The sequence below is a fragment of the Orbicella franksi genome, chromosome 2 (assembly GCF_964199315.1).
Source record: "Orbicella franksi chromosome 2, jaOrbFran1.1, whole genome shotgun sequence".
NCBI lineage: Eukaryota > Metazoa > Cnidaria > Anthozoa > Scleractinia > Merulinidae > Orbicella > Orbicella franksi.
In genome coordinates this window covers 5687012-5711822 of record NC_138146.1, presented here as the reverse complement: position 1 = coordinate 5711822, position 24811 = coordinate 5687012, and the positions used below count along the sequence as shown (strand labels likewise).

The following is a 24811-nucleotide window of genomic DNA, read 5'->3' as shown; positions in this document are numbered from 1 at the left end:
TTGTTACGTTTTTGTCGGCGCTTGGTATTGAGCGAGTTGTAGTCATTTCGCTCTGGTGATACCTTTTATGATATTAACATTACGACAATTATTAGATACGATAACACTGTTATTTAAAGTAACATGTTTGGTCCTCCCTTAGGACGTCATCAATGCAGAGATAATTGCGACTCCTTGTATCAACCAACGCCATAATAAACGCCTCACAATTAAATAAATTCTCATTAAAATGCATGATTGTGCTTAAATGTAGCTGGCGTTAATGATTGTTCAGCTGTACCTGCTAGATTTAGAATGTACCATGAACTGAAAATTCTTGGCGAAAAGTTCGAACATTTTGTCGCGAGATTTGTTTCTCTTTTTTTTTTTAGCACTGCAGCGATTTAAACTGACGTTCCATTCCGAATGTCAAAGATCCTGGAAGCAAGCATTTAGCTTGGTGATGGACAAAACAAGGGACGGGACAACATAATCGTTGCAATATCGATTTCAGCCGCTTTCACTGCTGCAGTTTTGAAGGCTATCCTGTCCTAATTAAAACTTGCACCGCGCTTTTTTTTATTTTAAGTTGGCGCTATTTGACCGCTACTGTGCTTCAAAAGGGCTTTACAACACTGACATTTTAAAGTAATAAAGAAGCATTCGTGAAGAAAAGAACAAAAAAAAAAAAAAAAAAAGAGAATATTCTACCTCAGAAATAATTGAGGTACGAGGTTAGTTTACATGGCTCATTATTGGAAACCGTAAGCTTATGGCCAAGTTCTAATTGACTGAGTTTAAATATTTAATTCTAAACTGGGCTGAACCGCGTTATTCCAAAACCACAATCCCTTAGTCATATCGCCGGCGGTACTCATTACCACCTGCTAGGTATCGCGTGTAACAAATTGGCCACCAGAACCGCAGGAATTTGTGTTGAAACATTGGCAAATGTTCATTTTATGACTGTTAGAGGCAATTTCACAAGCTGTTTATCCCTTGTAGTCGGTTAAAAACAAGCTTGTTGCATAATTTATCAGAGAATTTCGTGCTCAAAGGGTTAGTGTTATAAAAGAGTCAGGTATCAGACATTAAACGGCTGTTGAAAACGAACCCATTTTAAAAGCTCGCTTTTCTTACGGCAAGTCGTATCCATAGCACAAATTTAAGTTCAGTGTTTATTCCGAACGGCATGAATCAGTAGTCGCTGCTTTGAGAGTTGAAAACACAAGTTGTTACAACCAAAGGTATTCAATGTTATTCAGCTAAGGTAACAGTAATATTTTCCACCATTAGGCGTATACGAAAATTATCCACACTTCCAAGCAGTATCATTAAAAATTAAAGCCTCCAAGCAATTAGTGTCCAATGGAAGTCTACCAAAACACACACAACGCAACACACAAATAAGCAGAATAAACTCCAAAGGAATTCGATATGGGAGTAATTTCACTTCACCAGTCTGGGTTAAGAATATTCTCAATCACTTTTATAGATACACTTGATACGTTATCAAGCTCCTGTAGTTCATCATATGCAATAAAATCTATAACATAATTATGTTTTATAGCCTATTATTATACATTCATATCTGACGCTTTCACGATACTGTAAGGCTTCCAGAAACAGTTCAGTGGTCTTTGGCACGAAGCGGCCTTATCTTGAAAAGCTTAGAATAACTTAATCCTGATGATTCACATTGGAAAGAAATCGTCGCTCCGTCTTTAATATATTACAAAAAGCAAATGTTTTCTTTTTTCTGTATATATGCTACTCGTTTCTTATTAAAACCTGTCTTCGTCCGGGGAGGAACTTCCCTCCCTGTCGTTTGCATCAACAATTTGCGACCCGTCAGCTTCGTGTTCTTCGTCATGCGTCTTTTTCGCGCCCATTTCACCAGCATGCCGTTTGCGCCATTTCGTTCTACGGTTTTGGAACCAAACTTTAACTTGGCTTTCTGTCATTCCGAGAGAATACGCCAGTCTTGTCCTTTCCGGCCCGGCGAGGTATTTCGTCTGTTCGAAAGTTTTCTCAAGTGCAAATATCTGGTGACCACTAAACGTTGGTCGAGTGTGTTTCCGCTTACCGTCTGCTTCTCTTTCACTGCAGACTGGGTGACTCTGAGTGACCGCTGTTGGAAACAAGCAGAAATCGGGAGAACAAACGGTCATCGTTTAGTTAATTCGGGATTAGCGGTATTAAGAGTGATCGTGTAATGCAATTAGCTAAAGCAAAGGGCTTAAAGAAGCATATTCGTAACTTAGTGACGTTTGCGTTGAACTCAGTAGCACGAATAAAATCGTGAATTGAGTAGTAAGAGATAATTGTATTGCTTGCCGAAACAACATTTCATTCCGTCGTCAAATCATCAATTTGTCTCTACTCCAAGATGTGTTTTTAATGTGTAAATGCCGTTTGTTTAGGTGTAGGCTTTTAAGCAAATAAAAAGCGCCGAGAGGAAATGAAGAGGATATATGCTATTCTCAAGGATTACAGTATCTATTATCGTCATACTGTCAAATTAGTAAAGGGAATAATAACCTTGCTGTAGTTAAAGCCTTCCCATAAAATAACTAATAAAACAAGACTGCTATTGGTACGCTAAGCTTCGGGACAATTAAGTTTATTACCCTGCAGGGTCAACTTTGGTACATGGCTTAAAATATTTTTCCGCGCTCGAAAGCACAATTTTTCCATACGCATTGGTGTTGTTTTGAAAGAAATTACAGTATTGTCAAATATCGATTTAAAAGTGCTCTTTGGCGTACTAAGCTTCCCCAAACATTTCTCCCGAAAATGTAGTTTCTAAGCTTTGCACGGAAAGTATATTTGTGTTTTCTATAGGAAGCCAAATAATTTTGTCTCATCGTAGCGAATCTAATGCCAGCTTTTTAAGATTTGCATCAGTTCTCACCTTAGCGCAACCACCAGCGCTCGATAACTGTTTAGATGAGTATGGTATAAATATTTTGGCTAGAAAGTTATTGAGATAAACAATTAATTTAATCCTTTGGCAGCTATGCGGGTAGCCATGGCATAATACTGGCTACAGTAAACCTTTTTGAAGGAAAATGCGACTGTTATACATGCAGTCATAGCCAGTAACTGTGATGCAACATACCGTTGTATCTCTCTCGCCACTGTGACTGCAGCATGTTACTCCAGAGGAAAGATACGTCAGGGCCGTAGCCGTACCGCCGCGCTGGTGGGGCAGGGTACGATCTGTAATGAGCTGCAGTGGGCATGCTGGCCGGTGGACGCGGATCCGGCTTGCTTAGTATATCATCTATCCTGTACGATGAAGTCGATTTGGTGACAACCGGTACTCGGGGTATCGGGGAAATCGGCTGCTTTACACCGGGAGAAACCGGAGGATAAGGGGGTATGTGGATATTCCGTGGCTTCACATCCACGAACGGGCTTAGATAGAAGGATGGCCGCTCCATGGTAGCCTTCTTGGTTTGCCGGGCTGCTCGTTGATCGATCGTCTCGAGATGTCGCTCTGTTGTGTTTTTCGTCCTGCTCGGGTGTCGAAGAATAAGTTAACATTAATAAACTATAGTTGACTTTAGCTCTGATGCGCCTGTCAGCAGTTAAGCCAAGCGTAACAACCTTGATTGATGGGCTGTCGTGGCAAACATTAATTGATATAGTAGGTTTGTAATGGAAGATAGCGAATAATGGAGTGCTCATGAGGAAAGCGGGCCAGCTGATTGGTTGATCATTGACAGGTGTTCTGGGAGGAAGCCAGCTTAATGCTCCTAAATGATTGAGGGTTTGTTAATGAATTTGCGTTCCACCTCAAAATAATGTTAGCGCGCGGGAAAAGGTTCTCGAATTGACTAACAGCAGGGAGATTGTGGCGCCGCTTTTAATAGAAAGCTCTTAATTGGCACCCTTAAGAAACATTTACCGATCATTTACAAATTGGCTTCATTTAAGAAGCTGAAATGAACCTTATCTGTAGTCTATTTATAGACCAATTGAAAACAATATATTCGCGCGTCATTGGCAATTTGGCCGTCTTTATGCAATAATTGTTTGCTGTGAGAGCAGTCCATGTGTTAAATGTGTCTATTGGTTTATTACTCGGCAAAAGCCAAACAATACGCTCGCCAAATGAATAACAAAAGGATAAAAAGGAGTGATGTTATAAAATGATAACGTCCAAACAGGGTGTTAATAACAATATCAAAACATTATCTGTGATGTTTTGAAATAATCCGCAAAAGGAGAAACAAGTTACGTTTTCTCACCTGCGTAAAAATAAAAATGCATGCCAAAATGTCCAGCGTTTACCGATTGTATCTTGTGGCTGCCAAACAAGTCAAATTATGCCCTTAACTCAATGAGTTAGCACTATACGTTATAAGCAGCTCTGAGCTTGCCTCATTTCAAGCCAACTTGGATATTTTAATTTCCGAAACATCTAATAAATACAAAGTAGCAATATACAAGATTGTTATCACGATAGATTAACGTCATTTCGAGCTTAGCTTCATATAAAGAGACGTCTCATCAATGTTTGATGTTTCTGACAGGGTTCAACAACAACAGAGAGCGACTCATTTTAAGCAATTCACCCTAAAAACTTTGTTTTTCTATCGCAAAATCCTTTTCTTATACATTGTATTGTCATTTAAGGACACAACGTTTCCTTCAAGGAATGGCAAATTTTGCATAAGATTACAAAGTTTTTTTTTTTTTTTCTTTTAAGGAAACAGGGTTTTAATTTCCTTACATCCAGTTCTTTTGGTTGACCAAGTTTCAAGGTTTAACAATGCTCGACACTTTACCGAATGTAGCTCTCTTTCTTGTTATAAGTCGTTTTGCTTCCTTTAGTAGATTGATATTTATTGTTCGACTTTCCTGCTAGCTTAAATAAAAATCTATAGCAAATTAAATTAAACAAACATCGAGGCTGCGAAATGAACACTATTATGGTAGCTAAGCTTTTCATCTTCTTTAACTCACTGTGCGGTGCCATATGAATGGGAATTTTATTGTAAAGTAGTTTAGGATTTTGGTAAAGATGAGCTGGTAAATGCTTTTGCAGGAGAAAAAGAGAAAACTGGACATATTAACTTGTGTCAATAACAGGCCTTTAATGCTAATTCTGATGATGCTTTTGAAGAGCAGTAATTTTCAATATTCACAGTTTTCAATAGTGTATCGTATTAACAAAACGTAATAAAAATTGTACAATAAACCGGTATTACAACAGCTCAATAGGAAAAGAAAACTAATTTTTCTTAGTTGCTTTAATGTGTTGGGTTAAATCCATATGTAATAAGTGATATTTGTTTTCCGTGGGTCCCGGCTCATTTCGTCAGCGTGCTGTCAACAATATTTACAGCTTTTTCTAAAAGCTCATCTTAATTTGAAAATTGAACCATTGCGGTTTTAGTCGACAAAGTGGTGCGCCAAAAAAAGGCATCCAAAAACAGGTGAAAATGAGGACTAAAATTCAATTTAGAAACGTGTAAATTTAAATGATACCCATTGCTTCTAAGTTCATTTGAGAGTGCGCGGACAAAATAGCGTTTCTCGTAAGCACGAAATAACTGTAGCTCAAAGCGGCCAATGATCAGCTATTTCGATGAAAATCCATTAATTTTGCTAAGTTTTCTCGCTGCAGTTTCAGTAAAAATATCGTGCATTTACCTGCCTTTTAAAGATTCTAGCTTTATTTTGCTGTGCTTTCGTTATGGCATTGCGTATACTGTAACACAATGGGTGAAGGATTTCACATCAATGGTTTGTTCAGTCTTCCATAACCGTAATTTTCAGAAGCTTTGTCAGTGGGTATTTGTACATTTAGAGCTATTAAATGAATTAAATATTCTCTCAGTTTATGGAATAAAAATTGGATGAGCTCCCATTGATAGAGCTAAATTGGCAGCAAAATGCTGGTAAAATGTCAAACATTTCAAGTTAAAATTAAAAACATGGGTCACTTTAATGCTTTCGGGTTAGGCCAAAATTCTAATTAACCCCCATTCCCGCCATTGTGGCTCTCTCACTTCCTTATGTCAGGTTTAGTCACTTGTCGAATATTATCAGTCCACATATCGTAACCATTATTGGTGGGCTTCTTGTTATTTAAGTATGTTTTTAAATTTCCCAACATCTTAAAGCTAGGTAACACACACAAAATTCCTTATTGACATATGAATCAGTTGATTAAAATACTGGTTTAGAAAAAACGCAAATTCTTTAGCTATCTGCCGTTTTTCAGGTAAGTTTATTAAATTTTCAATGGTTTCGCATTTAATTTCTTCACCTTTCGACAAGATTTACACTCGCAGTGGTTTTCATAAAACTCTAGAAATATCGAAGTCTGAGATGGTGCCCAATATTTATGCACAAAATTATTTTTAATCATAACCCTAACGTGAGCAGGACCATCAAAATTTTTGAAAATGGAACTTTTTCTTCAGAAAAAAAAAACAAAAACTTTTTTGAGGCCATATCGTGTAGACACAGGTAACTGGACTAAGAATTTCACCTAATCAGTGAGAAAGTGGTCAGTTGCACCAATTTTATGAAAGTGATTTCTGGTGCCAACACTGATGTACTCGCAAACAAGTCGAAGGCGTGTATATATGTGCCAGTGAGAAATAGGAATCTCGATGTATATCTTTTTATGTATAGTTCGCAGTCATAAGAGTTGATTACATATGTTGTGAAATCCTTTAATACATGTAAGCAGACTACCCTCTAAAATAAAACTCACTCAAAATTAAAGCCCTGAAATCTCAGACGCAAAAGCCTTTTCAGTTCAATAATGATCGTATAGGCTTATATTTTTGGAGCTCCTAAAGAGCAATAGTTTCCTTCAATAATGAAGTCCTCCACTTTCAGACTTCGTATGATCGATAAATTTAAAACTTGTTTGATGTTTCACATTGTCATGTCGAGGCATTTTTAACTGTTGAACTTGCAGCGTTTCTTTTCGTCTCAAATTTTTCAGACACCTGTAAGGCTGGCCATTTTTGAAACCAAAATTTCCTACCGGTGACAAGGCCCTCCGAAAGTACATGAAAGCACACCGAAAAAAAAAAAAAGTTTTCTTAACAAAGATAAGTCACTGGCATATTGTTATCGGCGTTTTACTGTGACAGGACATCGAGATATATTTTCTAACAAGTTCGTTGGTTTCTTATCAGTTGTTTTATTTTGAAGTGAAATTTGATATTTGGCTCTGTTTGGACGGAGAGGATTAGATGAAAAAAGTAACGGCTAACTCAGCTAATTAACCTTGTCGCAAATTCATTAAGTTAGATTACACGACTAACCGGCTCGATTGATCTGATCAATCTTTAGCAAATCTTACAGACGAGTTGGTAATACGCTTGACACTCTTGTTCTGTTACACGGTTGTTACCCGTTTTGGTGGCGCCAAAACAAAATAGCACACCGTCATAAAGACTTATTTACATCATCAAAACGCACAAGAAGTTATTTCTATTCAGAGCCCTGACAACCCCTCGTCCATAGATATGCAAACAACGATTCATAACGAGCGAGAAGTAGTAAGCTTAGCAAGTCTCGAGTTGGGATTTAGAGATTAACGCCCAGCGAAGCTCCAACCCCATGTTTGTGTTGCGTCTGATGTACATTGATTCCTACCTTTGCTGGGATTAATCTGCGACTGTGTTTGGTTTGCCAGATGCAAATCAAAGCTCTTTGCAAAATAGAGGTTTATAACTAAATTTCTATACCTCTAGTTTTCACGATTCTTGACCATGCAAATTATGCGTGGCTTAAGTCATCAGTAAGCGGAGGTTTTACCTTATACAAACAAACACCAATTCTGTAATTAAAGCATTCTTTTATTTCCATTTGTAAAAGAGTAATAATGGACGGCAATTTGGATCAAACAAAAGAAATTACTTAAGGTGACAAAAGAGTTAAGCTTCTTTTTCAATTATGCTTAATTAGAACATGTTTGATGCGTTTCTTTTCAACACTGGGCATGATTCCATCATGAATGGGCTGCTCATGAGGTTTGCCAATGCTCCACTGTATAGTAAAATCAATCATTCAACCCTTTCTCTTCCAGACCTACTCATGCAAAAAGTACAAAATGTTTCATTTTCAATATAATTATCTTCTTATAATAAGCAAGCAGTCCCGTCTATGAGTGTTGTTTCCAGTTCTAGCTTTCATTGGGCGGTTATTACTTAGCTCTTATTAACCGAGCAGGAGGTCTGTATGGGAGAATCTTGACCGAGGTCGGGAGTATAGACCGAACGCAGTGAGGTCTGTACACACGACCGAGGTCAAGATTCTCACATACAGATCGACTAAGCTCGGTTAATAAGATGTTTATTATATGGCAAACAACAAAAAATTAATTCGTTTAATGTAACTGGTTTGTACTAGCTGACATTTTGCTTGCGAACGGCGATGAGCTGAACTTTATTCTGCCAAACTCGTCCTCTTTACGTTTTTGTTTTTTTCCTCATCGGGCTTCGCACTTCCATAATATGCATATGTATATTTCCTGGAACTAACATTTTGGAAGAAAATAGTCAATATTTTTGTATTTAGTTTGCACCTTTTTCACGGCAAAATGTAATCGGTCGAGATGCCGGTCTAGATGGGAAAATCTAGACCGCGGTCAATGTCGATCTCAGCCAATCAAATTCGTGAATTCGGTAGTTCCCAGTCCTTGTGAGACACAGCCATGTAATAAATGAATATAAACAGACTTTAAAGTTAAAACCTGTCAACTGTTAACGGGAGTCTGATTGATTCTAAGAGTTCTAGGGTTTGTTAATTTTTTGATGGATCGGGAAGAGACCTGTTCTAACATTTACAAGGTTTAGGTTAATTAAATCAATGGGTCCATTGACTTTTCGTGTTTGAAACTAAATATGAAAGAAACATCGATATCCTCTTGAAGTAAGCGAGCCACTTAGCTTGATGCACACCGATGACTTCACAAACACAAACACACACCTGGTTTGCTCTCGGATTCTGCCACCTGTGCAGGACATCAACTGCGTTGTAAAGAGATTAGTTTTCCGTTTATTTTTCCATAAGCTTTTTTAGATTGATCCCATAAATAAGAGTTTGGATGTTTCATTTCACTTCGGTTGACATTTTTCTCCAGGTTACCTGTTCAGCTTTATGGAGAACCGAATAAGCGTTTAACGACGTTCGCGCCCACTGTTACTGCGCATCCTTACTGCGCACGTAGTTCATGTCGCAACGTCACGCCACGTCAGCTATGGGAAAAAACATTATGCAAGTATAAGGCTTGGTACCGGTCCCGTTAACCTCACCAGCAGTTTACTCTCTTAAATAGTCCGTGACCCCCTCTTTTTTTCGTTGATAACTTGCTTTCCTAATTTTCGCCGTTAAAAAAAAAAAAAAGAAAGAAATTGTACGTGAGAAGTTACAAAATTATCATTTCGCCTTTTGTGTCCTCGTGCTACCGAACTGAGTTTTCTTCCAGTTTGGATGGGCAAGACCAGTATGTTTTCTTTTTAAGGTCTATTCTACCTAAGGGAATGATATCAGCTGCAAAAGTTTACTTTATTGACTTAGTTGTGTTGAATTGAGTACGTTCACCTGATCTAAATTTTACTACATGTAGCTTCCACTTCTTTTTTACGATAGTTTAAGCTTTGATCGTCTACTCCGAAAGTTTCTTAAAACACAGGGTCTTTAATGCGCCCTATCTCGTAAACAAGTACGGTGACCGTCCATATTATTAAAATATTAATTTTGCTTTTTAAGCTAACGTTGATGTTAACCTTACTGCATGGCAAGTTTAAAAAAAAAAATCTGTACTTGAGAACATTTTGAACATTCTTAAAATAAAATCAGAAAGTGAAATCAATTCTCTATTGAGGCAGAGATTTGTCTGCTCATTACTTTCGAGGTAAAAGGTTTTTTCTTTCTTGTTCTTTTTTAACTGAAGGGGCTGACGTACAGCCTTGGCATAATGGATTTTGTATTTACACCGAATAAGAGTGTTGCCGTGCGTGATGAGTTCCTTTTGAGTATACTGTTGTTATAATCAATCAAATTCCGGCGACAACCGAAGACGTCCGAGTTTTGATAGCTCTTTTTATTAACGAGTGCTCGAACATACTCACAATTGCTTTCTGCATTAGACAACTTATATTGTCGTAACGTATATTGTCGTAAGAATATTGATCGCTAAGTCAGGGAGTTACTTTATCTAAAATCTATTTTCCTACTCGATCATATCAGGACATAAAAATCTCGAGATGAAGCGGAAACCAAACTTGAACGTGAATTAAAACAACTGAAGTCAATATCCGTGTCGCTAGTAAATATCTTGCAGTATTTGGAAATGAGTTCATTACTCAAAGAGCCCTTACTCTCTATATTGCTTCAGTTGATTAAAGCAAGTCGAATCTTCTATCTGAGGAAAACATTTATTGTTAAGCAATGACAGTTAAATTCCAATCATGGCAGCTCAGTGTCGCCGGATGAAATGGTTTTGGCTACGAATGTTAGTCGAATTTATTACGTCAGTTACCAGGCTCATCTGCATTGCCATCTTGTTAATATTCTCATACAATTTAGCTACCATAATAACGTTAAGTCGCATGGCATTCTAGCAAGAGAAAGAGCTAGAGCGCAATAACCCTAGTTAACGCTCCTTGCCCGGATCGGTGTAAATGCCTTCAAGAATGGTTCTCCACCGGGCACAAACGGACAGTTTCACTGAGTATGAATCAAATTATAATCGTTCTTTTGTTTTCATAACGGACTCATTCAAACGCTAGAAATGGAGTCTTCAACATGACCGCCGCGGCAGTTTCCCAAGACAATAAAACGGCGGCCACGTTAGTGTTCCAAACCAGTCCTGTTGGAGTTGAACTCTTTTCTCATGTAAACACTTTCTCTTTTGTTCCAAAATGTTTGCATGGCTGCTGGCTGCTTGAGTAAAAGACGCGCTATTAAGAACTTCTTAGTAGGTCATAAGGAAAATAAACGATTCGTGCTTTGGAAAGAAGAAACGAAAAAACGAAAACGAAGAAACAAAACAAACAGTGCCGGTACTTATTCTAAATCAATATAGGTTGTCGTAGTATCATTTAAGTTTTTTTTTTTTTTTTTTTTTTTTTCACAACAATATCCAAGCGCACCCCCAAAAATGGATTTCTCGACGAGTGGAAGTTTTACACGGTATAAATGCAGGTTGACTGTTCATGGTTCAGTGAGAAGGAGCACACGCCATAAATTCCACGCGTGGATAAATCAGAAATGACTGCCGTTGTACAGAGTTACCTGTTGATAATGGCTCGGTGCAGCTTCATTTTCTCGTATCATAGTTGAAAAGGAAAATCTTTAGCGTGCAGTACTAAGGACTCGTAGAAAAAGGGTTGTGTCGCTTTATTGCGTGGAGTTAGTATATTTAAGTCGTGAACTAAATCCCTTATTTATCAGGTATTTTCGGGTCCCATGCGAGTAATATCAACCCTTTTCCTTTTACGGACCTATCCTGCGAACGCAGACGTGTTCTCGGATATGTCGCTTGTCGCTTGTTTGTCTTGTTTATTTTCGGCGGAGACAAGCGACAGCCGGAAATACGTCTGTGTTCACAGGCTATTGCGCACCTGGAGCACGTAAAACACATTTTTAAAGATTCATCTAAGTAAAATAAAGCCTAATCAAAAACTGAGTTCTCCCGGGTATTAACAATAATAATAATAATAATAATAAAAAACCAACAATGTAAGGTATATGTTTTTAAGCGAGTGGCGCACGGGCTAAACGGGACTAAGCTAATTTTATTTTAATGCGCATGCGTTTTAAACAACCTGTTATTATCAACGAGAGGAAGTTCTCGAGTTAAAACCCCGTCTCACTTTGTTAAAAAAGCAACAAAATTGAACAATATGAATCTCCTTGCATTTCAAGCTTACAACGGCCAGAGCGAGTTTACTGGTAACAAAATTTGTCGATAGCACACCGAAGTTTATTTCGACGTTAAGGGTTACAGTGCAATAACTTTTTGTTCTATGAACGAGAAATGTTGATCAACCACACCACCTGCTTCACTTTAATTTGCCCAGTTTTATTTCTCTTTTGGTTCCAAAGCCGCAATTCGATTTAAAGTTTAATTTATGAACTGTTTACTTTGCTATTGTTATTTTAAATGCAAAACACGCTGGGTGCAACGAAGAATTGCTTCTGCCAATAAGAACAAAGGTAATTTGAACAGAGCTTAGAGGTGAATTTCATCAATATATAGAATTCGTAAACAGCTGTTCTGTTTAAAAAGTTTTAAGGCGCTAAATACAGCTTCATCTCTCTGGCAGTCTTTCCTGACGCTGCTGCAGTTCGCGGTGTTCAGCGAAATTAAGCTCAAAAGATAGATAACATCACAGATATGGCAAAACTTTTAACGGAAGTCCGCGAAGTTTATAACAGAGCTCTGACGACACTATCATGTGCTTCTAATCGTTCTGATTAAGTGAGTTTCTACATGGGCAACTTCGGCCTGTCGTTCCAGTTGCCAAACAGATCTCTAGAACTTGGCACCCTTTGTCAACCGATCCTAAATATACAGTAAGATGAGAACTGATGACGACATTGTTACCGGAGTACTGGCTTTGGTTGGAAGCTTGATTGCTATTGTTGGTAATAGCCTGGTATGTTTGACAATTTACAGAAATTTGCGTCTTCGCACTCCTACAAACGTGTTCATCCATGCATTGGCTATAATCGGCCTTCTGTTCGCCGTGCTTATTGGGCCGTCTATAACAGTGACGTGGTTTGCTGGAAGACAGTGGATTTTTGGACAGCACTTCTGCAATTTCCAAGCATTCATGATCCTGTTCACTGAATTTGCAACTCTTCACACCATCGCACTGACTGCGTTCAATAGATTTTGTCGAATGACAAAGCCTCACCTGTACAAGAAAATCTTTCCCTCCAAACGGCGCTCTACCGCCATCCTGGTGTTGACGTGGGCCATCCAACTTGGTTTTATTTCTGCATTTTCGTTACCGTCCTTCTCAAAATACGAATTCAGCGCCAGGCGAGCCACCTGCGTGCTAGTGTTCGACAGTAAAAGCGCGGACCTAATCTACTGCGTTACCAAAACGGCGTTTTATTTTGGTGTGACATCCGTTGTCGTTGTGTATTGCTATTCCAAAGTTTTCTGGAACATTCGAGAACACGCTCGGAAAGTGTCGAACACCTTCAGTCGCACTCGCGAACGCGTCAACGTGGAAGAGATCAAAATAACACGAACTGTGTTAGGCGTTGTAATGTTCTTCCTGATCTGCTGGATCCCAGAGTATATCATATCTATGATAATTCGGCTGGATCCAAATCATTTGCATCCTATCCTTGACCGCATTGTTGTATTGTTTCTCTTCTTGAGCTCCTCGCTCACTCCGTGGGCATATGCGGTGACGAACAGGGAATTTCGGGCCGAATTTAAGCGGTTGTTAACTTGCAAAACCAGGCAAGAAACGGAAATTGTGGAGATGCCGGAGGTTGTTGCATAAGATGTACCCGGCGCCATAAACGTGCTTTACAGTCTCCAGCTAAATGTTGAATTGTTTATATACTGAAAATATCAGGAATTGGACTGGTCGAGATAATACGCTCTGTAATTAAACAATGTGTTTTACTTTCAGTACAGATAACGGTAGTCAACAGCCAAGAAAGATGATTTAAAATTTCTTTTCGGGCCCCAATTAACTCCATTGTGTATTCGTGTTCCGTATTTTGCGACCCGAGCAGTTATTTACTAAAAAACAACATTACCAACAGCAGTATTTCCACGCACAACTCGATATTTCGTAAATATATTTACTCTTAGGTTTTAAAGGCTACTTTTCAAAATTACGATCGCGCGAGACATCCTTCATCCAAACCGGTAAAACTATATTTTGCCAAAGAAGACTACTAAAAATCCAGTTGATTCATTTTCCTATTTTCTTTACTGATGTTGGAACTCTGCTGAAGGCTCGAAGATTGCGGCGCCTTTAGAATCAAGAAAACTATGTAACGAAAACCTTCTTCTCTTTGCATGACTCTTTCGTATTGGTAAGGAATACGAGTGCAACAGAGACAAAGCAATGATGTAATTAAAGCTTTTTTTTAGCTGGTCATGAAGTAATTTCCTCAAGATCTATTCAAATTATCTTTACATTAGAGTTCGCTCTACTTAAAAAGTAATTTTAGTTTATTTAAAAATAATAATAAAAAATATACCTAGATGAATACAAGTTTCCGTTACATTTCTAGGATTTCAATGTTGAAAGAGGTGAGTGAGAAATTTTAACAAATTAAAATTTGACTAAATAAGCAAATGTTTCTCCCACCAGTGAATATCGGCCTTAGTTCCAAAGAAAATGAATTGCTAAGAAACAATAATATAACAAAAATGAGTTAGAGAAACTATTCGAAATGATCTTTTACAGCTTTTAGTTACTCTCATTTATTAAGAGATTTGCCGCGTGGCATGTAGAAGAGCAAAAGAAGGTGAGTCCCCTATGAGACATAACACCTAACCCATCCCAAGTCAAAAACTTCAACCCGTACCTAACCTATTGGAGAATTAGGAAAATAAAAATACAGAAACGATTCTCAAGAGAACGGCTTGCGTAAGATTAATGTGGCTGCATTCAGGGTATACAGTTCTGTATGTTGGGTTATTGTCGCATCAATGAGGTTATATAAACGAAATAACAGTCAATGGAATTTTAAAGGACGCTAGTTAGCCTCGCCATTTTTTTTGATGCCATCGAAATAATTGATATGTAAATTATTGGTGTGATAAAGGCACAGAGTTTCAAATGTTAACTATTCCGAGGAAACAAAACAAAACAAAACAAAACGGGTATCGAAAGTACGAAGTTCTGGCAAGGAAGGTCATCGGATAATTAGTGGTAACAATTCCTTGGGAACGCACCTGACTGAAGGTTACCATGGTTACGAATTGCCAGAAGGCTGGCTTGAATAACCCATTTCTACCTATATTTCAAACTGGCTAAATTCGAAACAAATTATTTATAGTCTCTCAAATCCTATTTTGGAAAAAAAAAGGTTAGAAAGCAGCCCCTTGGGATCGGAATAAAACCCGCGATATGGACGCTGAAGGACTAAAGTTTTCGCATTTTGTTGATTTTTCTTAATCTGCATACGATACTCACCTGTCCAAAACGTTTTGCTGTCCACGCGGGGATGGCTGTTTTTACTTTTTATCATTATTATTATTTTTCACTGCATTTCTTGTAATTTTTCAACCGCCATTGTTTCAACACTTAACTGATCCTAGAGTCTAAGGAGGCTTGGTCGCTAATTAAGCGGAAGTGACGTCACATACTCAACCAACTAAGCGCACATGGTTAGTTTTCTCTTACAAACTCTTTAAGAGCGCTTGCTTGTTTACATGACTTAAAATTTTCATTGTCATTTTGGCCAATATTAGGCCTTTTCCATTTTCACCTGCTCATGGCGAACATCCCTCAAATTTGGACGGATGGTTCGAGGAGTTATCGTTTCGATAACTCTAATATCTTTTCACTCTATTCTCACTTTTAGATGACTCTAAAAGGACACGGTCCGCGCGGAGACGGTGTCAGTCTAGAAAAGTTTTCCCAAGAAAAAATCAAGCATTATAACCTTTTTTAAATTTTAGCAGAATACCTTAAACGAGACAGGTGTATATTAATATAGAAATACATTTCGTTTAATAGTTTTTCGACGACAATTCAACGATTCCAAAATTACATAGGCACATTTGTGTTTGTGGCCCGCGGCGGCGGGAGTTAGTAATAGCTAATGTTCAAGGTAGAGCAATTAATATTTAACGTTGAACTGTTTTATTATATAACTATTAGTTAATCTTTGTTAATATTTCCGATTTTCATCAGGATACCATGAATGACGCAGGTGAATATTAAAATAGAAACACATTTCGTGTAATTGTTTTTCGACGGTATTTCGGCCCGCGGCGACGGTAATTAATAACATGCCAGTTCCAAGGTAGAGCAATTATGCAGTATTTCATTAATACTTGTTAAGAATTAGCTACTTTTAGTTAATTTCTCCCCTTTTAAAGGCAAATAAAACTTTGTTTTCAGAAGTTTTCCTCTTGAACAACTTGTTTATAGATGGCCAGAAAAAAAATTTAACTCCCTGCGTCGCGAACCATTAGTAACTCATTGTGTCGATAATGAACAACGTTTTTAAGCTTAGAGGGTACTTTGGTAGTTATTCATTATTGAACCATTGCGAAATGTGACCTCGAAAAGCTCAATTTTGAAGTGCGCGGTGAGCGTACAGGACCCAAATGTCAGGTTTAAACTACTTCAGCCTGACACTTGGCGACAATATGAAACTTATCATTCGCGAAAACCTCAGATTTTTAGTTTTCGAGATTTTGAAATTTTTGGCGAAAAAATGATGTCACACAACTGTGCCAATTTTTTTTTTTAAATATTGCATATCAGGAGCCATAATCGGGGACGGAGACCGTAAGTCTTGGGATCCGCGCGCACCTATGATATGGGACAATTTTTCTATTTTTAGAACAAATTGCGCCATCCTGACGTCATATATCCGCGCGGATCCGCGCACATGTCGGGGGCTCTCGCGCGGATGTTGTCACGTTGAGTGATCAAATGGTGAGAGCTGCAAGATTCTCTTGCAGATTTTTCACAGCGATGGTAGGGAATAAGAACCAGGACTCTTATATGTAGTTTTATGCTCTGAGCTAATGGAAAAGGTGAGTTTTTTAATTTTTTTTTCGCGTTGTGAATGAATAATATCTGCTCGCGCTAGTTGTACGCGTCAGTTTTTCGTTTGTTTTGTGAAGAAAAGTTATGTAAGAAAACTCTTTACTCTGGTATCGAGTTGATTTGTGAGTTTCCCAAAAAACGCTTAATCATAACCAAACCCTGTTTTTGATAGTTTCTTATGGTTTCTGTTTGCTTGGCGAGTTTGCAAAAGTTTTTGAAAGGAAAGTCTGACGCGTACATTTAGTAGCTCATTTGCATAGTGCAGCGCGCGCTCTTTCAAGTCCGAGTCGGTGTTTTCAATTGTCAACAAACCTTGACAAAGATTTATTTCGTGGTCTTTTGTGCCGAGATGCTGCAACAGTTTTCACGAACGCCAAAAGGCTACTAACATCATGAGTGTTTCTTTAACATGCTGAAATTTTACACTGCGAAAACAAAATAGACAAGGAGTTTTGATAACTCAACCAACGAAATCGAAATCGTTATTCGAGTTGATTAAAGAAAGCGTCATCGTAACTTTGCTGATTATTTCTGCTGTATTCACATATTTTCAGCTGAGCTTTTAATATGTTCTCAAACATTTATCAACCTTAAACATATTTAGAAACTAGAGATATTATATGAGTTCGATGTACGTTTTCACAAAAGTGGGAAGTCTAATTTGTCATGTTTTACTGACTGTACAAAACACGCATCGGCGAGCCCTCTTATTCATCGACAACAGACAATTATTTTTACACAAACAAAACTGAGCAGCATCTACAGACATAAACTTTATTGTCGCTTATTGGGCCTTGATAAAACATGAAGCGTTGCTTACAATTCAGGCGAAACTCAAACTTGCAATTACTTTTTTTCTTTTACTTTTCGGTCGAGATAGACTCTGGCGAAATCCTCGCAAGCCTGTGGCAAGAGGAGGGAAACTTTGAAGTCCTGAAACGCTGCTATATCCAAACATACAACTAGTTTTTTGCTGTGGTTTGGAAGAGCTGTTAATCTTCAACATATGTGAAACTTAGAGTGGAATAATGTACAGCTCATGTAAAAGAAGCATCCGTCGGAACACAACTTGGTCAGCGATATCATATCTAAGCTTAAAGCGGAACATACCTAAATTCGATACTGTCTTACTTCACTCAAACTGGAGCAGCTTACGACGAAAATACTTAAGCAAAATTCCAACAGACGTAAACGCGTTGAGTTGTGGGCCAAAAACATGACAAAATTTCGGGAATTTCGGACGCCATTTCCCCCGCGCGACATCCGCAAAAATCCTCGCAGCATGTACGCGCGTGTGCCTCAGGCGATGGCGCAATTTGTTCTAAAAATAGAATTATTGTCCCATATCATGGGGACAACCCCAATACTAGAAATGGCGCGCGCTTACGGTCTCCGTCCCCGATTATGGCTCCTGTGCATATCTAACTAAGCTTGCTTAAATTTCTTGCGATATGTCTATCCGTACAAAAGATGTAACATGATATAATTCATCTATTGTGGTCATGCCGCCAAACATCTCACTTTTGAAATAAACTTACTGAACGGCTGAAAACTTAAATTTACTTCCCAGAGATTATGCTTTGACAAATATTACTGCTTTGGGTTTGAGGCCAGATATCTCTCAATTTGCGCTTCTTATCAATTACTGCTTTCTCTTAGTACGATATCACATACGGCTCCCTAAAACAAAAGATGATCATCCAAATCTTACGCATTTCATATGCACACTAAAATCACAATATGAAATAGGAACAAAAAATGGAGACACAGAGAAATGGAAACCTCTCACAGGATATATGAGGATTTAATTAATATTTTAGATTATATTTTCTATACCTATCGGTATCAATCTCCTGCCCATAAGTCTATTTCTAATCTCCTGTCAGATGCATAAATCATTTTACCTTTGATGTACCACATGCCTTTGGTCTGTTCTTTATGTTGCTATAGCACAACCTCAAGCTGTAATGATAACTATCTATTTTTTTTTCTTTGCCCCTTGTCGTTACTGTATTTGTTAGTAGTGTAAGTCGTGTGACTGTATTTGTTAGTAATGTAAGTCGTTTAGATATTGTACTTAAATAGTGTAAATAATTAGAGCAATATAATGTAATAGAGCTAGTGTTGTAAGTAAGCATTGTTTTCCCTTGTGTTATTGCAAATAATACTAAAAAAAGATATAACATTTCTTTCAAAAAATTGGAATTTCACATCCTTTTTTGTTTATTTAGCCGGACTGCAAACTTCTTTAACGTGGTTCAAAAACTGCCCCCAGCCCCGTGGCCCCCACCCCCATCAGCCCAGAGGTCTTTTTTGGGGTGTAAGACCTCCATAAGGGAAAGTTGGCTAAAAAAAAAAGTTTTTTTCCAAATCCCAACCTCGTATTTTAAATTGGCTCAGTGATTTGAAGTCGATAATCGATTCAGTTGCCTCTTTTTAAAATGTAGCATTGAGGGTGGGAAGATGAGAGACCCTGGGAATGAGGTTGCAGCATTGCATGAGCCTGCATTTAACTATTTATATTTCACATTCCGGAAGAATATGTGCAGTTCCAACGTGAAATATTTTTCTGTAGACTTCATATTGCGATCATTGACCACGCAATGACGTCATAATTTACCATGAAATAAACATGGGGACGCCCAGCTTTTCTATTGTTATATGCTTGATACTGACCTAAAATAAACTATTGAACAATTATTTCTCGAGCACGCGTTTTATATGTGATACTAGGGAGTTTAAGAAGCTACGACGGCGACGCCGAGGACAACGTCGGTTAAAAAATGAACTTATATCTTACCTACGAATCTCGCGATACCCTAAAGTCATTTAGTTTGTTTCTCACTGTCAAAATTACCTCGAAACTGAATATGGAACACAGCGTTAAATTCGGAAAATAAATTTAAAAAATTAGCCGTTGTCGTGCACGTTCTCCAGACAACGCAGAATTTGGTCATTTCACGTTGTTTTTTTGCAAAGGACGGCAAAGAAATGTACCAAGAATTATAACGCACGTGCACAGCCATTGTTCTGCTCATTAAACCTTTTGTTACCGTTGCCGTCGTGGTTTTCTTAAACTCCCTATTATTAAATATATAGCCAACGAGGCGTCTAGCGCCAATAATTGCTTTACCTAATAATTTAATTCTTTTTATTAAAAACGCCCCAAAAATATAGAAAACTAAAATGACATAGAAAGGCCCCGAAAAATTACTCATAAGCTTACCACAGTCGTAGAGCATGTTCTGATAAATAAACATTAGCCTCCATTTAGCGCGAAAAGATACTCGGATATTTGTCCTTGGACATTATCTGTTCCTCAAAGCTCACAGTTTTCCTCGAGCTACGCTCTCGGAAAACTGTGAGCTTTGAGGAACAGATAATGTCCAAGGACAAATATCTGAGGATATTGTGTTTATTATCCTGCAGATCTGAAAATTGGAATATTCTCGGATATTCCTCAGTTTTAGCCGGGAAATATTCGGTCACGTGAAGCGTTTAGATCAATCGCGCACGAGCAAATATGATTGATGGATTATAATGGCTCATATACCATGATGGCTAAGGCAATGAAAACTCTTGAATTGCATTATCCAATGTTCAGTTTTTGACAGAAGTCATTATCCCTTCAGTAAGCAGTTTGAGGCCTGAGGAGGACTTTCACGTTATAGCTAATCTTCGATTTCTAGGATAAACTGAAGTCTTAAGGGAAATTGGCAATTGGATGTGTTCTCCTAAGTGCTTTTATTTAGCCCGAAGGTTTGAAGTATTTACTCAGAACTTGTTTACACGGTCGTCAAGCGAATCAACTGCTCTGCAACTTCCCCTTATTTTAACTCATGGATGACTTTTCATTCTACGAGCTGTAGTAGGCAGTCGAATAGCATTCTCTCACTTACTTGCTCGTATCGGAAGTTCGGAACCTGTGATTTTATTTGTAATTTAAACTACTTCAGGCAAGAAATTCAAGTTCCTTTATCTTTTAATTTTGTTACCAGCCACACTACATTTCTTCTGTATCTCATGCAGCTCCAGGAGAGAGAACATTTCATCACAGATGGTATACAAGTCAAAATCTACGATCGTGTAATTGTGTAAGTATTTGAGTAATGGTGGACAGATTAACGTCCAGGTTACTTTATACGAGTGAATTACATCCTCCAACATGATGTTCAACACAAGCCACGTCAAACATGCGTGGTGGCTCTAAGGTAGAGTTTTACTCAAGAAACGAGATATGCAAACAATTGGAATCAAAACTTGAAGTAATTAGTAAGAAAAGAAATCTTTGTACCGGTCATCATATTTTCTTTAATGCTTGCAAAAAATCTTTCAGAAAAGTCATATCTGCAGTCCTTGTGAATAAATCTATGTCCCACTCAAGTAGATTTGTGCAAAATATATATTCTTGGCATTCTCAAGCTGATTGTCTAAAAGTAACGTCAAAGTCATGTCACCCATTCATTCAGCATAATTTCAATACAGCCGTTTCATAACGTAACACACGAATCTAAACTGAAGGCCACAACCAGATTACCTTGACTCCAAATGCACTGCTGACTTGATAATATCATACATGCATATTGTAACCAACTCCACTGACTAGGTGTCAGGGCCGATGAAAATTTAAAATATTCCGTTTTAAAATTCATAATCTACTGTATTAACCAGTAATTTTATTTTTGTATTTCGTACCTAGTTATATGCTGTGCATGAGCTTTCAAAAATAAGTTTAAATCATTTCAAGAATTAACAACTCTAAACTAATTACGTAATTATTAAGTAGATGTGAGGAGGCAAAAGTATCCTCTGCGGACCTATATTTTCCCTTTTTATGGAATTCTTCAACGTTCCAGAACTTTCAGTACTCCCGATCACCAATCCTTCCTTCTTACCTTTTCTATACGTATCCAATTTATTCATGCACGAGCTGGCTCACTGGAGCCTTTGAGTTTATAATTATTATTATTTTATCTTAAGGTGGCTCCTTATAGTTTTACGATCGCACGAGCGCTGAGGAAGTAATCTGCGTGCGCTCAAAGGAAAACGTCAGAGTTTTTCGATATTTTATTACGTCAACATGAGCAAAAAAAGCGAGACTGACAGTGAATTTTCTCGCGTTTCCTTCGGTGAAATTCCGTTAAATTTGGCAGATTGGTAGTAAATATTTTATTTTAGTCGGAGCTCGTTTTTCAGGGAAATCTATAAGACCAGATGTTTTACAGCAGTAAAAGACATAAATTTGAAAATATCGAAAAAAACGTCCTTTGCAAACCCTACTTTTTTCATGTTTAAACTTCGTATCCCACTGGAAGAGATGTGATGTAAAAATTTTGGAAGATTTCACCGAAGGAAATTCATGAAAATCACAAATAAAGCCATAAAAACAGTAAAAAACACATTTGTTTAGGCATTTATAATTTAAGACTAAATTCCAACATTTTAACAGAGATGATAACAAAATACTATTTAATCACTGCTTATTATAGGTAATAAGTTTGAGAGGACTAGATGTGAAAGCGAATGCAAAAACAGCATTCAAAACATCACACTAGCGCGCGCAACGCCATAAATGATTACCCTATGAAGACACCTTAATGATCTTCCACTTGACAGCATATTTTTTTCAATACTCGCTTCACAGCTGCGCGGATACCGTCATGACGCCAGCAATATACAAGAGGGTTCAGTGACGAATTCAACACAAAAGCACTGTAACTGGCGAAAACCAACCTAAAACCGCTCTTATTCAAGTTAATTGTCAGGCGTACCGTAGTTATGAAAAGCGGAAGATAGCACAGCAAGTAGGCAAAAATAAGAAACATGCAGTTACTCGCAGATTTTTTAAACTTAACCATGTCAAAATGCTGCTCCTGCATTTGGGCTTGGCCTTGAATCTGTGCTTTGTGACGCCTTATGACTTGGTAAATTCTAATCCACACAAAAAGCGAGGTTAAAAAGCAGGCGGATTCTACAATAATTAAAGTCCATTGAAGGATGGTTATTGCTAAAAACGATGTCGCAGCGATTACTCCCCCTACTATCCACAGAGCAGGAAGAAGAAGTTTGATTTTTCTATTTGTGACAATTTCGCGATATCTTAGATGCAAATATACAGCTAGATATCTGTCAATACTTATAGTTGTCAGAGTAAAAAATGCAACTTTACTGGAGAAAATATTCAGGAAAACAGCTGCCTTATCCACAGCACACGATCTCAGGCCATCGTTACTGTAGATAAGGAACTGGAGTGTGATGAAGAGTGGCTGAGCTACACATGCCACGCATAAATCAGACAAAGCCAAACCAAACAGCAAAGTATTCGACGGCGAGTGAAGCGAAGATGTCCGCCATATGGCAACCAAGACCAATACATTTTCAACCGTGGCTGTTATGCTCAGCAGTATGTGAAAAGAAATGTTGAAAACGAGCCATACAAGGTAATCGCGGAGTGAATCACGAAGGACTCCTTGGCAAATCACCTCTTGTAAGCTACACGATGTGTTGTTGCACACGGACATTTTCTCGGAAAGAACTCTTTTTCTTTTCTCTTTCAGTTCACCCAGTTACTCCTAATACAATTCTGGCCCACAGTGGCAGCCGTTGGCGAGGATTCTTTTCCACCTCGGTTAACCGTTTTGTTTTCTTTGAAGCTTGCTTTTACATCCGTTCACTTTCAGGGAAGGGAGCGAAGATTACTGTGCAACTTCCCTTGAATAATAAGTGACAATCACTAACGATATTTGCCCAGCTTTACGATATACCACACAAGTGAATAATGCTTTTCACGTGTTCTGATTGGTTCATTAACTCGGAGATGATTACATTGCAAAGTGCTATTCACCTCCATGCAGAGATTTAACTTGGAAATTTCCGACCATTCGCCGGATTGTTGGTAGGAAAAAGAATTTCTTTGGTTCACTAGTTATTCAGCCGGTGTGGTATATAAACAAATATTTTTCACCTCAACTTCGGTGAATCATTATTAACTGTGTTCTTTCAGATTTTCTCTTATATGAGTTATCTTTTACTCAAGAAATTAATTGCGTAGGGTTGGAAAATCAGGGCTCTTACGAATGGAAGCTCGGCTTTTGATAAAGAAAGCCATTCAAATTCAAATAAGTCGTAATGTAAAATTGCTTAGTTGATTTAGTAAGCGAGACATCAATCTACTGATATGTAAATTGCGTTGCGCAAGAAGCCTACAGCAATTCTAATCAGCTGAAGAGATTAAAATGATTGAAAATTTGAAAATTTCCCGTTTGATCGTAAATTGGTTTTTTCCAAATTAATAAAAATAAGAAATACCGAGTCACGAAATAATTTTCAAGGAGAGCAATGTGAAAATGTAGTCAATAACTTATCAAAGCTATGTAAACATATATGAAAGTAGTTATTTAGGCTTTATCATGCACTATTAAATCGTAATGGTGATTTTTTGGCAGCAGATTTGGTCAAGACAGCGCTAAATTTATTATCTTCGCTTAGAGTATTTTTGCTCGCTGACGAATATGAATTATTTGGTAAAAAGCTGAAGCAAGAGCGGTCTAGTTGTAACTGACGATGACAGAAGTTTAACCGTGGAAACACGAATTTAAATCTGAAAAGCGTTGTCCTTTTTATAAAATTGTAATTAATTTTGAGTGATTTACATGATGGGAAAACAAATAGTTATGTCACACTTAAAATATGTCACACCTTAATAATATTTTTACGCCTGTTTCCTAGACGCATTACCGAGCGGTTTGTATACGCAAATCCGTAGGTGTCGTTTATTGCGAAATGCAGAATTGTATCTAGGTATATATACAGGTATACTTGATTGTATTGTTAAACTCCCTGAAGAAGTGTGCGCTAGTCACACGAAACGTGTAGGAGAAAATAAAAAAGTTTTACAACTCAAGTAGTTCGCAGACGTGCTGTTCACTGGTTTTACTTTAAAAAAAGTTTTACTTTAAAAAATTTCTTGTACATTTATCTCCATGGCAATATTACTTGAAGTCCTTTTAATATGCCAGGCTTCTTTAATAAAAGTCCTTCTCTGACTTCTTTTAATGCAGCCATAATTTATATGATCTTTT

The 24811-nt window shown here is 37.8% G+C and overlaps 2 protein-coding genes across 2 annotated transcripts; both read right to left on the bottom strand.

The window, feature by feature from the left end:
* Positions 1 to 661: 661 nt before the first annotated feature.
* On the bottom strand, positions 662 to 13611 carry LOC145477859 (homeobox protein Nkx-6.3-like). Its single transcript, XM_081455703.1, has 3 exons — positions 12885 to 13611; positions 3101 to 3498; positions 662 to 2110 (listed from the first exon to the last, which is right to left on the bottom strand). The coding sequence occupies exons 1-3, from the start codon at positions 12947 to 12949 to the stop codon at positions 1764 to 1766; spliced, it is 810 nt and encodes a 269-aa protein (XP_081311829.1). The 5' UTR covers positions 12950 to 13611; the 3' UTR covers positions 662 to 1763.
* An 8707-nt stretch (positions 13612 to 22318) lies between these two features.
* LOC145467946 (melanocyte-stimulating hormone receptor-like) lies at positions 22319 to 23564 on the bottom strand. The gene has a single exon (XM_081451593.1). The coding sequence runs from the start codon at positions 23249 to 23251 to the stop codon at positions 22325 to 22327; it is 927 nt and encodes a 308-aa protein (XP_081307719.1). The 5' UTR covers positions 23252 to 23564; the 3' UTR covers positions 22319 to 22324.
* Between the last annotated feature and the right edge of the window lie 1247 nt (positions 23565 to 24811).

Excerpts from the sequence above, each read along its gene's own strand:
- LOC145477859 (XM_081455703.1), bottom strand. The coding sequence starts at position 12,949 with ATGGCCCACGTCAACACCAGGATGGCGGTAGAGCGCCGTTTGGAGGGA. Across the intron at positions 3,499-12,884 it reads GGAAAGATTTTCTTGTACAG|GACGAAAAACACAACAGAGC; the intron begins GTGAGGCTTTGT and ends ACACCCGAGCAG. Across the intron at positions 2,111-3,100 it reads GTGGCGAGAGAGATACAACG|CGGTCACTCAGAGTCACCCA; the intron begins GTATGTTGCATC and ends TGTTTCCAACAG.
- LOC145467946 (XM_081451593.1), bottom strand. The coding sequence starts at position 23,251 with ATGTCCGTGTGCAACAACACATCGTGTAGCTTACAAGAGGTGATTTGC.